Here is an 18,004-nt window from a genome sequence, read left to right on the forward strand (position 1 = left end):
ATTTGAAGTCATTACTAGTTTTTAAAGATAGAAATCTTTTATTAAAGAGAAAGTAGCTACTCTGAACCTCAACTTGCTCATTGCTATAGGAAGGGAGTACATAAAATACAAAGATACACTGGATCCCTATAATAGCTTTTAAAATTCTATAAATCAGCAATTTTAGAAATTCCCATGTTTTAATGTATTTTTTAAATCTCTAGATGAAGTGCAAATGGATTCTCTAAATTATACTTGCAAAATATTTGAATAAAATATGTAAATAGGGCTTATTAACTCAAAGTACATAAATTGTGATCAAAACCAAAAATTAAAGTCATTTTCAGAATCTACCAGTCTATCTTCAACCTGTTTCCATAAATCATTTTCCATATTAACATTAAGAAAATCCTGACTCTGAAATAAGTCTGTCTGCCAAAAGGGGTGAGATTTTCCAGGTAAAAGCAAGCAGGAATGGGTTCTGTGGACACAGGATTTTGGAAAGAAGTCACTCTGAGATTGTTAGGCATTTGACTGTGAGCCTCCTTTTGGGGCTTGGGAGAGTTTTAAAACCTGCAGCAGAAGGACTTTGATTTTTGTTGTCAAGCCACCAGAAAAGGGTTTCCTGGTTTTCAGCTATATTAGGGGAAACTGACACTTTGTTTCTTTATTTAATCAAGTGGCTTTCTTTGAATTCAGAGGGTACTAAGCAATTGAGTCATCAGGCTACACGAAGAAGAATAACAGGGACACCTCCTGTGTTGCTTTCTGTTTGTGATGTTTTGTGTTTCAAGAATTTGATTTTTATCTGCAGGCACCTTCTCCAAATACACTTTGTCTTAAAATACCCAACACTAGAGTGAATGGTTTAAGAGCTCTGCAGCAACATAATCTGGACCTTAGTTTTATAGTTTGCTACCTGAGTAAACCTCTTTTAACCCCCACACACATATCATATATATGTACATGATCATTGTGCCGTGTATATATGTATATATACATACGAATGGGTGCTCAGTCATGTCCAACTCTTTGTGACCCAATGGACTGTAACTCCAGGCCCCTCTGTCCCTGGAATTCTCCAGGCAAGAATACTGGAGTGGGTAGCCATTCCCTTCTCCAGATAATGTTATTAATACCGGGGCTTCTCTGGTGGCTCAGAGGGCAAAGAATCTGCCTGCAAGGCAGGAGACCAGGTCAGTCCCAAGGTCAGGAAGATCCTCTAGAGAAGGAAGTAGTTACCCACTCCAGTATCTTGCCTGGAGAATTTCAGGGACAGAGTGGTCAGGTGGCCTACAGTCCACGGGGTTGCAAAGAGATGGACATGACAGAGTACACATTCGTATATATTTATATATATGTTTTAAAATATATACTTTTTCTTCTTATGTCTGTTGAGTTCTTACAAATAATTTCCATTGGTCTACTCCTGTGGTCACAACAGGTTATCTTTATACATACCCCATTAGAAAAAATAATCTAAAGAATTACATTTTGTTGCCTAACAACTACTACAAATTTAGCAGCTTAAAACAGCACCCATTTGTTAGTTTACTGTTCTGTAGGACACGTCTGGCCTGGCTGCGTTCCTGCCTAGGACGTCACATGGCTGATATCAGGGTGTTGGCTGGGCTGAGTATTGGCAGAGAACAGACTCTTACAGGTGTTGGCCTTGAGGTCTCCATTTCCTTTTTGCCTTTCAGCTAGGCATTGCTAAAGGCTACTCTCAGATCCTTCCCACATGGTCCCCTCCATCTTCAAGACACAAAGGTACACTGAATCCTTGTGTTTCAGATCTCCCTGATTGACTCTTCTGGAACCAGCCAGAGAAAGCACTCTGCTTTCAAAATGTTCATGTGGATATGTTAGGCCCACTGAGATAAGCTCCTTATCTTTAGGCCAACTGGTTAGTAACCTTATTTACATTTGCAAAATCCCTTTGCCATGTAAGGTAGCATAACTATGGGAGTCATTTTAGAATTCTGCCTAATATACTTTATATAGGCATTCTCTGTTATATAGATTTTTAGGTTGAATAACATGATAAAGCATTTGAAACGTTAAATGTGATTCATCATAATGAATTGTATTTAGGTTAAATTACTTCTGTTGTGAATGTGATATAAAGGATTTGCAGTATTGAAACTACATTTACTTTTTAAATAAGTCTATGAATGTATCAGATAAAAGTACATTTAGAAGACATATTTGAAAAAGCTATTATAAATAGCATATGCCTAGAGTTCTTTGATTCCATCAAATGACAATGAGTAGCCTTCTCTCTTCAGTGTATGCTATTAATCATGGTCATGGTCATACAGGAATGATAGAAACTCAGACTTTAGAGCTAGGAGATCAGAGATCATCTGTCACCCTCGCCCTCCTCTTTTTATCATAAATGAGGAAGCTGAGAATCAGAAAGGCATTAATGACTCAGAAGACCATAGAGCCAGCTAGTCGGTGGTAGAGATTGGCCTGGAATACATGTTTTCTGATTTCCTGTCTAGAAGCCCATATATATACTTATGAAAAGTTAAAGTGTTAGTTGCTCAGTTGTGTCCAACTCTTTGTGATCCCATGGACTGTAGCCTGCCAAGCTCCTCTGTCCATGGAATTCTCCAGGCAAGAATACTGGAGTGGGTAGCCACTCCATTCTCCAGGTGATCTTCCCAACCCAGGGATCGAACCTGGGTTTGCTGCATTGCAGGCAGATTCTTTACCCTCTGAGCCATGAGGGAAGTCTCAGTATTAATGACAGTATCATTCAGTTCAGTTCAGTCATGTCCGACTTTTTACGACCCCATGAACCGCAGCACACCAGGCCTCCCTGTCCATCACTGACTCCCGGAGTTCACCCAAACCCATGTCCATTGAGTTGGTGATGCCATCCAACCATCTCATCCTCTGTCGTCCCCTTCTCCTCCTGCCCTCAATCTTTCCCAGCATCAGGGTCTTTTCAAATGAGTCTGCTCTTCGCATCAGGTGGCCAAAGTATTGGAGTTTCCCCTTCAGCATCAGTCCTTCCAATGAACATCCAGGACTGACCTCCTTTAGGATGGACTGGTTGGATCTCCTTGCAGTCCAAGGGACTCTCAAGAGTCTTCTCCAACACCACAGTTCAAAAGCATCAATTCTTCGGCACTCAGCTTTCTTTATAGTCCAACTGTCACATCCATACATGACCACTGGAAAAACCATAGCCTTGACTAAACGGACCTTTGTTGACAAAGTAATGTCTCTGCTTTTTCATATGCTGTCTAGGTTGGTCATAACTTTCCTTCCAAGGATTAAGCATCTTTTAATTTCATGGCTGCAGTCACCATCTGCAGTGATTTTGGAGCCCAAAAGAATAAAGTCTGACACTGTTTCCACTCTTTCCCCATCTATTTCCCATGAAGTGATGGGACCAGATGCCATGATCTTAGTTTTCTGAATGTTTAGTTCTAAGCCAACTTTTTCACTCTCCTCTTTCACTTTCATCAAGAGGCTCTTTAGTTCTTCTTCACTTTCTGCCATAAAGGTGGTGTCATCTGCATTTCTGAGGTTATTGATATTTCTCCCAGCAATCTCAATTCCAGCTTGTGCTTCCTCCAGCCCAGCGTTTCTCATGATATACTCTGCATATAAGTTAAGTATCATTAATTGAAAATTTTCTACATAGCAGGCACTATCCTAAGCATTTTAAATGTATTTTTCTTAACCCTCACAAATTCTGTGAGGTAGGCATTATTATTATCATTGCCATTTACAGTTTAAGAAAGCTGAGTCACAGAGAAGGTAGCCTGCTTCATGTCAGCCAGCTGGTACATGATAGTGTAAGGATTCTGCGGGAATCAAAGAGAAGCAGTTGTATACCGGGGCCCGACCTCCTCACTGCACTCTGCTCTTTCCATCCCAGCAGTTGCTTCTAGTAGGGCCTTCCATATATGCGTATGGCTCAGTATCTTCTCCTTGAACAGCTGTACAGGCTACTCATCAGTTATATTCTAACAACAAATCAGGGAATAACAGAGAACTGGGAGTCAGGAAGCTGTGTATAAACTCTGGTTTGGTTATTTTCTGTATGTCTTCAGGGAATTTTGTCACAACTGGGACCCGTGGATACTGTATCTGTAAAATGGGGATTGTGAGAATTCTAAAGAGGACACATTAAAAGCAATCTGTAAACAAGAGGATTACATGCTTATTGTACTGTTATTGTCAAATGGTGGCTAGTTCTCTTTACCCTATAATAGCAGGTTTACAAGTCACTTTTGCTGTGATGAGTCAGACATTAAATGAAAAATAGTAGATTTTTGACACTGCAAAGGCTGTGTTCTGAGGCCTTTAGGAAGTCATGTTTTCTGTGCATACCCTCATTCTGAATTTTCAGATGTCACTGAAGTTGTATGTCTCAGTTGGTGATTTTTCTATTCAGGCATTCTTCACCAGAAGCAAACAGTGCAGCTTCCACAGAGGGGCTGGGACTCCCTCACACCAGCCCAGCCCCTTTCATGATTCCAGTTCATACCTGTACAAAATTTTACTATGTTTTTGATTAATTTGTGTTGATTTCTGCTTTATAGCAAAGTGAATCAGTTATATATACTATACATATATCCATTCTTTTTTAGATTCTTTTCCCTGTAATAGGTCATTACAGAGTATTGAGTAGAGTTCCCTGTGCTATACAGTAGGTCCTTATTAATTATCTATTTTATATATAATAGTGTGTATATGTCAATCCCAGTCTCCCAATTTATCCCTCCCCCTCGTCCTCCTTGGTAATGACTCTATTTCTGTTTGTAAATAAGTTCATTTGTACCATTTTTTTAGATTCCACATATAAGTGATATCATATGATATTTGACTTAACTTCACTCAATTTAATGTGGCCATCTGGGAATCAATCTCAAATAAAGTCATAAATATTGAGTGTATGACTGTCAAGATCTACTCTTCATCCCCATCCTTTTTGTTGTTGTTGTTAACATTTCATTGTTTTATGAATATGTGCATTTTTTTGCTATACTGTTTGAAAGTAAGTTGCAAACAGTGTAAGACTTGAGGTCTATATACTTCAGCATACATCTCCTAATGATAAGGAAAATTTTATAATACACACTGTTATCTACCTAGGAAGATTAACAATTTTCTTATCCTATGTAATATCCAATTCATATTCAGATTTCCCCTACTTGTCCTAAAATTCCTTTTAGTGTTTTGCTTTTAGGGTTTCTTTTTTTCTTTTTTTTGAAAAGAAACCAAAGTATACTCATAGCATTTAATGGTTACATCCTGTGATATTTTTAAATCTGGAACAATTTCCCCACCTTGTTAGTTTTCATGATATTAAGTGATTCTTGAACAAAATCCCATGTTCTGGGTTTATCTGGTTTGTGTGTGTGTATCACTTATCTTATTATTCTATCCTATTTCTGAAAACTTAGAAGATTGTTACAAAGACCTGATTAGAAACAGGTTGTATATTTTTGCTCAGATCAACTTGATAGGTGCTACAGTGATTGCCACACTATTAGTACTACTAAGTTTGCTCCCACGATTAAGATGGCAATAGCCAGGTTTCCCAGTATTAAAATACGAATTCTCCTTTAGTGATTAGAACTAATTTGTGGGATGATTTTTTTTGGCTTGTATTAATATTCTTTTATTTAATAGCATTAGCAGCCATTGCTATGTCTTATTTGAATTATTCCATTGGAGGTTGCAAATGAGTAATTTTAACATTTTATCATTTTGTACACGTATTAACTAATCGTTTCTCTGGAAGAATGTGCTTTCCCTCATCTGTGGACGGTAATGTATCTCCTCTTAATAGTTCATATCAGTACAACATGTTTTACTATCAGTTAGCTAAAATATCAGCCTCAGTTGTAGACCAGGCTACGTATCTACTGATCTATGGAACTGAGTTGTAGATCAGTCATTACATATTTTATATGTACTTATTAAAGCATTTTGATGTACATTAAAATTGGAAGTAGAGAACAGATGAAATTTAAAGCAGTGTTTCAAAATGGTGAACATATATTTCAAGAGGTTTGATGGAAAGGATTTCCACAAGTCATTGGCAATATCACCAAATATTTATCGAACTAAAATGAAGTTATTAATACCAGTCAATAAAAGAGCTTACCACCTCCCAAAATACTGGTGATTTGTATGGTCAATGTGGATAAATAGTTAGGCCTGACAGGGAGTAAACTAATATAAGTATTTTGAGCCATCCCCCTGCTGTTGCAGCTTTAGTTGTCCCTCAGCTCCATATCCCAACCTGCAAGACCTCTGATAATTGGGGTTGTTTCCTAGATCATAATCTGCCCATTTTTTAAGCCCAGCTCAAATCCCACCCCCTCTGTGAGCAGGAGCTCCTTGTTCCTGTCCTCTGCAGATGGCACTTCATACCTCTGTCACATCTGCAGTCTTGACTCCGTTTCTTTCCTGTTTGGCCTCCTAGTGGGCTTCCATAAGCAAACCTCCTAGTCAAACTGTTAAAGATCCTTAAGAACATGACTTGGTGGTGATTTAGTACTTGGTGGTGATAAAGTACATGTACTTTAGTCACCAGCTCGTGTCTAGTGACGCCTTGAATTGTAGCCCACCAGGCTCCTCTGTCCATGGGATTCTCCAGGCAAGAATATTGGAGTGGGTAGCCATTTCCTCCTCCAGGGGATCTTCCCAACCCAGGGATCAACTTGGGTCTCTGTGAATTCTTTACCAGCTGAGCCACCCGGGGAGCCCCAAAAACATGACTAACCATGACCAGAAGCTTAAGCTCTTTTCACATGGGAGTGCTGGGTTCTGCATCCCTATGGGAATCTCTGAAAATTGCCAACAGATGTCAAAGTGTTCTCAGGCAGGGCTGTCTCCTTAGCATAGCTTTCTTTATACTTTCTAATATTGATCACCCTACAAAAACAGGCTTTTGTATGAAAGTTGAAGCTAGAATTGAGGATTACTCACCACCTATTCTTTGGAAATAATGTGAAGGCCTACTTCTTTGACTGTGACAAAAAGAAAAAAAAAGGCAGGCATAAATCTTGATTTAAATATTATAATGAAAACAAAGCTTATTTTATTTTACATAGTTTGAACCTTTTTGTTCCTTTTGTTACCTATTTGAACACTGTTTTAAATGGAAATAAAACAATGGTATTTTGTGTTTCTTGACAATTTTTTAGAAAATTTTTATCCCACTCAACAAGATTTGAAATACCTTTTCTGTCTCCTTCATAAAAGCACTTTAGATTTACACAGTTTTTTTTTCTATCTGAGAACCTCAGAGCATTGGCTGATACATTTTGTTACCTGATGGTGATGACAACACTATCACCTCTTTGGTTTTCTGTCTTTGCAGAAACCGGAGGTAAAAAGCTACGGAGCACTGTCCAGAGGAGTACAGAAACAGGCTTGGCTGTGGAAATGAGGAACTGGATGACTCGACAAGCAAGCCGAGAATCTACCGACGGCAGCATGAACAGCTACAGCTCAGAAGGAAAGTGAGTAATGCTGGCTGAGTAATGGTCTCCTCCACCCCTCGCTTGAGTCTTCCTTCTCTCCCCCTCTCTCTGTGCTTTCACAGAAGCTAACTCGCATGCTCTGTGGCACTGTTTTAACTTTCACTGGCTGATGTGCTGTGAAGAAAACTTTTGCTTACTTCCCACTGAGAAATGTGACATACCTGGCTTTTTATAGCAATGGAAATAGGTTTGGGGATAAAGTGTTTCACTTTAAAGGCAAGATGCTAAAATATAACTGTCACAAATGGAAGTTTGCCCTACTTGAAATAATACATAAAAACACAGGAACACTTTAAGTACCTACCCATGCCCCATGTACAATGCTAATTTTTAAAATCTTTGCTCTAACAGTTATTACTAAAAAATATAGAAAACTGATACCTGTTTAGTTCCATCCAGTAACAAACGGTTTGGATAAATGTAACAACCAAAAAGGAACTCCACCAAGTTTGCTGAGCCTTTCCTTTATGTAATTATCATGTAGCTTTCCCTTGATTCCACTGTCTGAGAGATTTTTAAGGCGTTCCTAAAGATTGTACAGCCCTGTCACCAACGAATTAACAGTAATTAGCAACTTCAGAGCTGTAAATGGATATGTAAAGGACATTAATAGAGGAAAGGGGGGTTTACTGACCCCATCTGTCATCACTATGGAAGCAGCAGATGCTTAGGCAACATAGTGTGTAGTCAGTTCACAAATGTGAGGCCATGGGAGCGGCTGGCAGAGTGTTGTTGATATTGCCTTAGGAATCATTTGCGTAGCACAGTTATGTAAATACAAGAGATGTATATGGTTTTCATACATCTGTAAATAAGGTTATGTGTGATATTTATGGAAGCATTAAAAATGTTCAGATTAATTATATATTTGGGAATTAAGCTTGGGGGAAGAAACAGATTTGATATTAATAAAGGAAGAATTAAAAGAGATGGGGAATCAAGTAAAAAAGAAATGTGCATGAGCGCTCATCACTGCAAAGTGCTGTGTTAGATACTGTTAGGGATTTTAAATGTTTGAACTATGACCCCTGCACTCTAGATGCTTATAGTCTTATTCGAGAAATGGGGTTAATACGCATAAATTCACTCAACAGGTATTTCCATACCTTCTAACGTTCTAGGCGCTTCACTATGAGTTGGGGATATAAATCACACAAGGGAGCAAAACTCGGTTGCTGGTTTGACATAGGCTTTAGAATCATATTGGCTTAAATGCTAATCTGTTTTTGGTGCTATACAAATTTGGGCAAGTTATGTAATTTTTTTAAGATTCACTTGTTAATTGATTTTTTATCATTCATTTATTTTATTCACTGAGTTTAATAAGTACGTACAGTATTGCAGGCATGATTCTAGTGCTGGAGATATAGCAGTAAACACAGAAGAAAAAAAAACCCTACCCTCATCAAACTTACAGTCTAACAGATAAGATAGACAATAAACTAGAAAATGTATTTAAGTCCATATATAAGAAAATCTAGTAAAATATATAATAGACTGGGTGGTATAAGTGCTAAGGAGAAAAGGTAGGAAGAGAGATGGTAGAGGTTAAGGGTAGGGTTTTATGAAGGTCAGACAGGAAAAGGGGCACATCTGAGTAAAAATCTGAAGGAAGTTAGTGAGCATGTAGGATATATGAAGAACCTTTCAGGCTGAAGCAGTGCTGAGGCTAGAGCTTGCCTGTTATCAACAATGGGAAGGGCACCCCTGGGGAGTGAGGCAGAAGTGGTAAGACACTGGAAATTAAGATATGGTGGGCAGGGGTGGACGACTGGTGTTGTCTTTACATATCATTGCAAGGACTTTGCTTTACTCATATTGGGATGAGAAACCAATGCAGGATAATAAGCAGAGACCTGACATTATCCGACTTCAGCTTTAACAGATCAGTCTGGTTGCTGTGGGAGTGGAGAGTAAAAGTGGCAACAGGGGGATCATTCAAAAGGCTGTTACAGCAACACAGAAGGAGAAAATGATGGCTGGGACCTGAATGGTAGCATTAGTGAGGTCAGATTCTGGATGTATTTTGACAGGAGAACCAGTAAGATTCAATAATGTATTTGGTGTGAATGTGAGAGAAAGAGAGTGGATTGGTGTGTTGTGCTGTGCTCAGTCGTGTCCGACTCTTTGCGACCCTGTGGACTGTAGCCTGCCAAGCTCCTCTCTCCACGGGATTCTCCGGAATACTGGAGTGAGTTGCCATGCCCTTCTCCAGAGGATCTTCCGACCCAAGGATCAAACCTGTGTCTCTTGAGACTCCTGCATTGCAGGCAGATTCTTTACCCACTGAGCTATCTGGGAAGTTTGTTAGGGCTACTGTTAAAAAAACAAATAAAAAGAAACAAAACACAGAAACAATACCACTTAAACAACAGAAATTTATTTTCCCATAGTTTTGGAGGATGAAAGCCTAAGATCAAGATGTCGGCAAGTTTAGCTTCTCCTGAGGCCTCTCTTCTTCTTGGCCCTCCAATGGCCACCTTTTCACAAGGTCCTCACGTGGTATTCCCCCTCTGGTGTTTCTTCTCAGGACACCATCATATTAGCTTAGGGCCCCACTATTATGACCTCATTTAACCTTAACTATCCCTTTCAAGTTTCTGCCTCCAAATACAGTCATACTGGGAATTACAGCTTTAGCAGTCTGTCCAAAGGAAAGACAACTGCAAGGCTGAGCAATTGAAAGAATGAAGTTGCCATTTAAGATAGGAATCCTCTCGAGAAGAACCGAGTTTGGTTTTCTCTTTGTTTGGGGGTTGAGAGTCAGTGTGGGACAAGCTGAGTTTTGATTACCTGTTAGACATTCAAGCAGGTAAGTAGAGCAGTTAGAATACAGGTCTGGGACCCGAGGGGGAAGCCCAAGCTGGAGATGTCAGTCAAGGTAATGGTCACTGTAGACGATGTTTAAAACCTTGAGATGGGATGAGACTGCCAAGCAAATTGGGACATACAGGGAAGAGGTCAAAGGATCAAGTGGCTATATTTAGTGATAGAACTAGCAAAGGAAACAGTGAAATAGCTACAGAGGAACACCAGAAGACTAGAGGGTTCAGGAAGCAAAGTGTTTCAGGTAGGAGGGAGTAATCATTTGGATCAAATGAGACCAATATGTTCAATTAGACGAGTACTACCAGTCAAGATTTACCACTGTGGTTATTAGGTAACCTTGATCAGAGAAATTTTGGTGGAGTAGAGAAAAACAAAGCTTTGGAAGAGAGCAAGGAAAAACTGATTACAGTTTCACTAGAGAATGAGAGGAAAGAAGTTGAAGATAGGGACTTCCTTGGCAGCCCAGTGATTGTCATCGAGCTTCCAAAACAGGGGGCGCGGGTTTGATCTCTGGTCAAGAACTAAGATCCCACATCCCTGTGCAGTCCAGCAGAAAAAAAAAAAAAGTTAAAGTGGAAAGATTATACATAGAGACAGCTCTTTCAAGAAATTCCAGGGAGAGAAATGAGATTGTAGCTGAAGAAGAAAGGGTGTTGGGAAAGGGATTTTTTATTTCTTTAAGGTGGAAGAAATAGCAGTGTGTTTGGGTATTGATGGCAATAATCTGAAGGCTTTCTTCATTGATAAAAATGGATTAAATAACAGACTGTCTCATAATGCAGCTAAGAGATTCAATATGCTCATGCCAGTCACGGCATAAGTGCTCAGCGTGTAGGAGTGCCATACGTAGAACTCACAGTTCGTGGCCTCTAGACAAGGAAGAGAAAGGCACACAAACAGAAGCGTGCATGCAGCACAGGACGAGGACTGCTGGAGGATAAGGAAGGAGGGCCTTGGAGGTGTGGGGGGGGCTTGGGATCCAATTAATAGAAGTGACAAAATAGTGACACCAACTTCTCCTGCCACAGGCAGGGGGCTAGATGGAAACAGGAGTTGAGGGTAACACAAAATAATCCTGTGTTGTTTGGCTTTTAGTCTGATCTTCCCTGGTGTCCGCTTGGCCTCGGATAGCCAATTCAGTGATTTTCTGGATGGCCTTGGCCCTGCCCAGCTAGTGGGGCGCCAAACTCTGGCCACACCTGCAATGGGTAAGAATTTCTGTCATGTGATTCACTGTTTTCCTTTTAGCTTATTGAAAGTCACATTCCCTGATTTCATAAGATCTTTAACAGTATTATCTGGAAGGAGTCTCTCAAATTTTAACAATAAAAACTTCAACTTTTTCCATTTTAATTTATATGCTTTTTAAAGTAAGATATCATTGATACATTTTTAAATATATTTGAATTTAGGAAAACACAGGAAATGATCCAACACGGTTAAACCAAGATCTTTGACACAAGCATTTTCCTATCTGCTTTTGTATGTTAAGGCCTGTTTGTTTCTCCCTCGCTCGCTATTAGGTGACATTCAGGTAGGAATGATGGACAAAAAGGGACAGCTGGAGGTGGAAATAATTCGGGCCCGTGGCCTTGTTGTAAAACCAGGTTCCAAGACACTGCCAGGTAAGAACAAAAGAGATTTCTTCTGTTACTGTTCATAATCTACACTTCTAAATTCAGAGACTTTGTTTGTGAAGAGATGCTGAAAACTTTGCTTTTAGATAATCAAGGGTACTGATAAATCAGTCAGTTATCTGTAGTAGTTTGCATTTCTCCTGAGTGAGCACCCAGTGAGGGTGATCTGGTGGGGAGAAGTCATTAGCTATTAAGCACATATGTGGTAGAAACCCTACAGAATACAAACTATCACACTTATGTACATGTTGCACAAAATGAATTACCTAAGAAGTTCTTGTTAGCTGGTATTTTGTGTTATTCTTCAGTTTATCTGAGCTTCAACATTCTCCTTAGAAATCCTTAGAGTTCTGGAATTAGAATAAATATAGATAGATATAGGTCCCCAAAGTAGCATAAACCCATAAATGAAGGACATTCTAGTTAGAAGACTCTTACTTCCTGGAGTGTGTAGAGAGGCACCGTTATAAGTTTTTATTGCATCGTCACATTTTGTACTAAAATATTATAATCTAAGGTGCTTAGAGCCACAGGGAATGCCAAAGATGCCAGATGCCTGGTACAGAGATGTAGTCAACCTCAGACCTGATGGACAGAACAATTCTGAAACTTGGTTTCTCCCCTCGGCACCTCCACTGAACGAATTGTAATTTTGAATCTCTAACCTTCCCATCCTTGCAGAAAGTTCACGTTGTTACCCAGTGTTACCTATTGTACAACCTTGCAGTGGTGATTAAGACAGTTGTGTTTATAAAGGTCTCAGAGTTTAGTCAACTGATTGCTATAAAGAACACCGCAATTTGTACATGCATGAAAATGCTTTTATAAAGAGTCTGTCAGAAAAATATCAATCCATGGTATTTATAATTAATTGCCTCTTTCCAGCTAATTTGAACATACTACATCAAACCCCACCCTTGTCTTGTACCTGCACCATCAATAAATAAGCCCTTTTGAGTGGTAAATGCTCCGTGGGGATGGGTGAAACAGTATGATTTTGAGCACGTTTAACTAGATTTATGAATTGACACATGAAAAACCGAGTGAGACCTCTTTCTTGGATATTGTTAGGGACTAGAAGGATTTCTTTTTTAAAAGCAGTATATAAAACCAGCTGATGGCAAAATAGTAATCAACTCAGAGGCTGTGTTAACTGCCTAAAACTCCCTGAATGACTGACATCTAATCTATTGTTATCTAATAATTTATCTATTGTGTATCTAATAATTTTGACATAATGTGGAAAGGCTAGTGATTTTTGACTGCTAGCTCTTTTCACCTGAGACTGAGCTGTGGCAGGTGTCACCCGTCAGTCGGGCGGTCAGTAACCACAGCTCATCACTTAACGGGTGGTCGGTAACCACGGCTCATCACTTAACGGGCGGTCAGTAACCACGGCTCATCACTTAACGGGTGGTCGGTAACCACGGCTCATCACTTAACGGGCGGTCGGTAACCACGGCTCATCACTTAACGGGCGGTCGGTAACCACGGCTCATCACTTAACCCTCCTGTGTGTTTTCCTTCCCAAGCACCATACGTAAAGGTGTATCTATTAGATAATGGAGTCTGCATAGCCAAAAAGAAGACAAAAGTGGCAAGAAAAACGCTGGAACCCCTTTACCAGCAACTATTATCTTTTGAAGAAAGTCCCCAAGGAAAGGTTTTACAGGTATTTACTGAATTATATATTCCTTACCTAAGAAGGTGTCTTCATGGAGTCAAACTTTGTATCACATTCTCTTCCGTTCCTCCCCTCAGCTGAAATTCTTGGGAAACTTCCTAGCAGTGGCCATTGCTATAAAGCTGTACACACTAAGGAACTATGTTGAATATCCTGTAATAAATCATAATGGAAAAAAAATACGAAAAAATGCCATGCACACTGTTTCCTTTAAAGTGAACTATAGATTTGTAAACCCCCATCACACATCAGCTCTCATCTTCCTTAAGGCTTATGATCCTAACACTCCTGTAGAGTTTTCCGACTGTACCTTTGAATTCCAGTAAAGATAACTGTCCCAGTAATTAAATACAACTACATAACTTGATGTTTGATGTCAGCACATTGTATGAAAGTTGCTCAGTTATGTTCGACTCTTTGTGACCCCATGGACCGACTATACAGTCTATGGAATTCTCCAGGCCAGAATACTGGAGTGGGTAGCCTTTCCTCTTCCCAACTCAGGGATCAAATCCAGGTCCCCTGCATTGCAGGCGGATTCTTTACCAGCTGAGCCACCAGGAAGCCCAAGAATACTGGAGTGGGTAGCCTATCCCTTCTCCAGAGAATCTTCCCGACCCAGGAATCAAACCGGGGTCTCCTGCATTGCAGGTGGATTTTTTTGCCAACTGAGCTATCATTAATTGATTGTATTTTGGTTTACAAGCTCTTACATACATGATTATACTGACTTCACTCTTTTAATTTTGCCAACAGATCATTGTCTGGGGAGACTATGGCCGCATGGATCACAAATCCTTTATGGGAGTGGCCCAGATACTTTTAGATGAACTGGAGCTATCCAACATGGTGATTGGCTGGTTCAAACTCTTCCCCCCTTCCTCCCTAGTAGATCCAACCTTGGCTCCTCTGACAAGAAGAGCTTCCCAATCATCTCTGGAAAGTTCAACTGGACCTTCTTACTCTCGTTCATAGCAGCTGTAAAACTGTTGTCATAGCAACCAGCGTTACAAAAAAAAAAAATCACAGGTCGCAAACCCTGGTAACACTGCATGCTTAATGTTGTGTCTTCTGAGCCTGTTCCTAGGGATACAAAGCGATCCTGTGTTCTCAGAGGAAGTTGCACACATTGTGCCCTAACAGAGGCCCTCAGGTGAAGGAGCGGAGCTATGAAGAACTATCAGGTTTGGAGTTCAGTAATACTCAAGTTTTGGTCCAATCTGAAGCCATGGATTAATATCAAAGAATCAGTCAGTTTCATGCAACAAAAGCCCTTTTCAATGGCACCTTTATATTTTTATTGTTCCTTTTTCTTCATTTCTCTGACCCCAAAGTCCTGTGATGCCACAGAAATGGAGCTATCCAGCCATTAAGCCATGTTATAAGTGAAGGATTGAAGTCCTGGGAAGCATCAGGTGAAAAGCAAGAGACCAAAGATGAGGTCTAGGACAGAACGTCAGCCCTCCCCTGGATGGGACAGGAGCAGCTGGTCCAAAGTGGCGACGTGAGCAGTGGCAGACCTTGGAGCTCCAGCAGGCAGGTCATTCACTAATGCCAAGATGTGTTGGACTCTGAAAAACAAAATTCTGTGGCTACACTGTACTGAATGAAATTAAACTTTTTTTTTGCATGGACAGATTAGCTGAATATTTAAATTATTTTCTTGGGGCTGCAACTTGCAAAAAAAAATAAAAATCAGCCATTTTTGACAATTTATATTATTTTTAAAAATAAATTTCACTAGTGCATGGTTTTAAAAAAGGGAGAGAATGCAGCAGGGTGATACAAAGACACACCATGTTTATTCTTTAATCATAGTCTGTGTTTTGGCAGACATTACAGAAGAAAATACTTTCTAGAAAATACTTAAAATTCTCTTTATGTGACAAATAAGTATAATATATTCAATTTATTTCCATGGTAAATATACAAATCTTACAAAGTTCAACATGTGCAAATTGTTCACATCTTCCTTTCTCTCACTTTTCCTCTTCTCCCTCTTTTAACCTTTTTATTTTCTTTCTCCCTACTAGAGTGAACATTATGCTAAAAAAAAAATCACAAGTTTTTGACCTGATACTCTCTTATACCCCATGTTTGATTCAGAGCTGTAGATGCTTCTGAATTTCTCAAGGGGGGGGAAAACTATTAAGAGCTTTCTTTATTTCAAGCATGTTGAAAAGGATTTTGCAACATGACTTGGGAGTACATTAAAGTAAGTCAGCATGTGTTTGATAAAGAAGATATTTGAACTTTTGCAATTTATTGTACAGTGCATGGTAATTTTATTTTCATCTTCCAAGTTCATTTTACAGAAAATCCTAAAATCATGTGGCCATTGTAATGTCTAATAAATTTGTTTTTAGCACCAGCATTATTCATACAGGGGTTAAAGTATTATTTCTAGAAGGTTTTAGGTTTTGTTTTTAATTAATTAAAAGCGATTTCTTTAGCCAATTTCCATTTACTATGTGAATAGAAGCACTGCTAAAAATTTGGAGCCCTGAAATACAGGGCAGTTTATTAATTCATTTTTCTGTAGTAAAACTCAATTTTTCACAAATTATATTTCTAAAGAAACATAGCAAACATAAATTTGCAACAGATAATTTTAAAGCTCCAATTTTTAGGTAACTCAAAGAAAGTCAATCTGCCTATTAACAGTTCTTTGACGCCATCACCAAAAATCTACACACAAATGCTCTAAAATCAAACCCCTGCCTTTGGTTTTACAGACAGTTATTACCATTGGGTGGTGCTGCAAGGTCAAATTTCCCTTAAGTTCCCCTATTGAGAGGAAAAGTCACCAAGTAATGTAATGAGCCACCCGTAGTTTCTGTTTCCTTCTGTACATTTTGATAACATGTTCTTATAGATTGATTTTAACTTCTAGCAACAACTTTTGAAATCTACATACATACCCTTTGTTTAAGTTAATGCCATGCACAAAAATTGCTCTTTTGTGTTCCTTTTAAATTCAGTGCTGACCATTAAAAACTATCATGCTTGATATGGTGCAAAAGTTAAAAATGAGTATCACTAAAAATGCCTTCTCTTTTTGTGGTGCAATATGAAATACACCGAGACTGTGTCTTGACATTCTGAGACCTGTGATGGACCCAGGTGAAGTTGCAAAATAAACGAATAAAACTATTGAAATAATTTAGACACTTGTGTACCAGCAACAATTGATTTAATAGACCTATAGCGTCTATACTATCCCTTAGAATAAACATTTAACATTTTCCTGATACTAAGATGCAGTCACATAATCTTTTGTGCATATTCCTATATAAATTATTTATAATTTTAATAAGAAGGACATGACTGTGGAATATTTGTACATACCTGTCATTATGCAGTATTTATTTTAAAGTTGGTGGTTTTTTTTTTAATTTTCACCTGTCTGCACCTCAACTTGTGACCTAGTCATGTAAATAGCACTATGCCAGTGACCATTGCTGCCCTGTACATAGTATGTTTTAAAAGTAAAGGGAATTCCAGTTGGAAAAAATAAAAAGGGCAGATTAGTCCTGTGATGAACACTAATGTAAAACTCAAATTCATTCTGGTGATGGTATTTAACACTTTAAATAAAACATTTTCTTTACAGACGTTGTATGCATGGCCTTCTGACTTCTCTTCTCCCCACGCATTCCCAAACCTGCTGCAGCTCATTTCCTGAACCCACACATCACTTAGAGACACTGAAATCATCATCTTCTGCCTCTCCATAACAGAAGCAGACTGCTGGTCTTAGCAGGTAGCCCTCAGCAGAGCACTTCTTTTAAACGCCAAAGGATTTCAGCTCACATCATTACACTTGTTGCTTTTCAAAAGGTCATTCCACATTGAGGTGCTTTCTGATGAAGTGACTTGGCAACTCCCAAATTTAAATGAATGAGATTTCTGAGTCAGCATGGCCTCCACTGACAGCAGAGTCAGAATCATGTACAAGCTCTGCCATTCCCTGGGTGGAGATGACAAGGGTGACAGTTGGCTCTATGCTGTATTTCCACTGATGTGTCAGTCCAGCTTTGTGGGAGACCAGGGTGGGGTGCATTTTCAGTTGGGGAATTATACGTGGTAACCTGACACATGGTGGTTTAGTTGCTAAGTCGTGTCTGATTCTTGCGACCCCATGGACTGTTGCCCATCAGCCTTCTCTGTCCATGGGATTTCCCAGGCAAGAATACTGGAGTGGGTTGCCATTTTCTCCAGGCGATCTTCCAGACCCCGGAATCAACCCAAGTCTCCTGCATTGCAGGTGGATTCTTTACCGACTGAGCTATGACTGACATATACCAACCAGTCCAGAGACTGGCTTCTGTCACCTATGAATGGAAGAGAGGGTC

General features: G+C 39.4%; 1 protein-coding gene across 50 annotated transcripts in view; it reads left to right on the top strand.

Annotated features, from left to right (window-relative positions):
• RIMS2 (regulating synaptic membrane exocytosis 2) overlaps positions 1–15,285 on the top strand; it is a 629,392-nt gene extending 614,107 nt beyond the window's left edge. For all 50 annotated transcript variants that reach the window (XM_081502233.1, XM_081502232.1, XM_081502237.1 and 47 more), the window contains 5 exons: positions 7,337–7,478; positions 11,424–11,536; positions 11,852–11,953; positions 13,498–13,637; positions 14,406–15,285. In XM_081502233.1, the coding sequence (XP_081358359.1) occupies positions 7,337–7,478; positions 11,424–11,536; positions 11,852–11,953; positions 13,498–13,637; positions 14,406–14,624 (716 nt within the window). In that variant the 3' untranslated portion in view covers positions 14,625–15,285. The remainder of the gene's footprint in view (positions 1–7,336; positions 7,479–11,423; positions 11,537–11,851; positions 11,954–13,497; positions 13,638–14,405) is intronic.
• Positions 15,286–18,004: the final 2,719 nt, after the last annotated feature.

The sequence above is a fragment of the Giraffa tippelskirchi genome, chromosome 6 (assembly GCF_054371585.1).
Source record: "Giraffa tippelskirchi isolate mGirTip1 chromosome 6, T2T-mGirTip1v1.2.pri, whole genome shotgun sequence".
NCBI classification, from domain to species: Eukaryota; Metazoa; Chordata; class Mammalia; order Artiodactyla; family Giraffidae; genus Giraffa; species Giraffa tippelskirchi.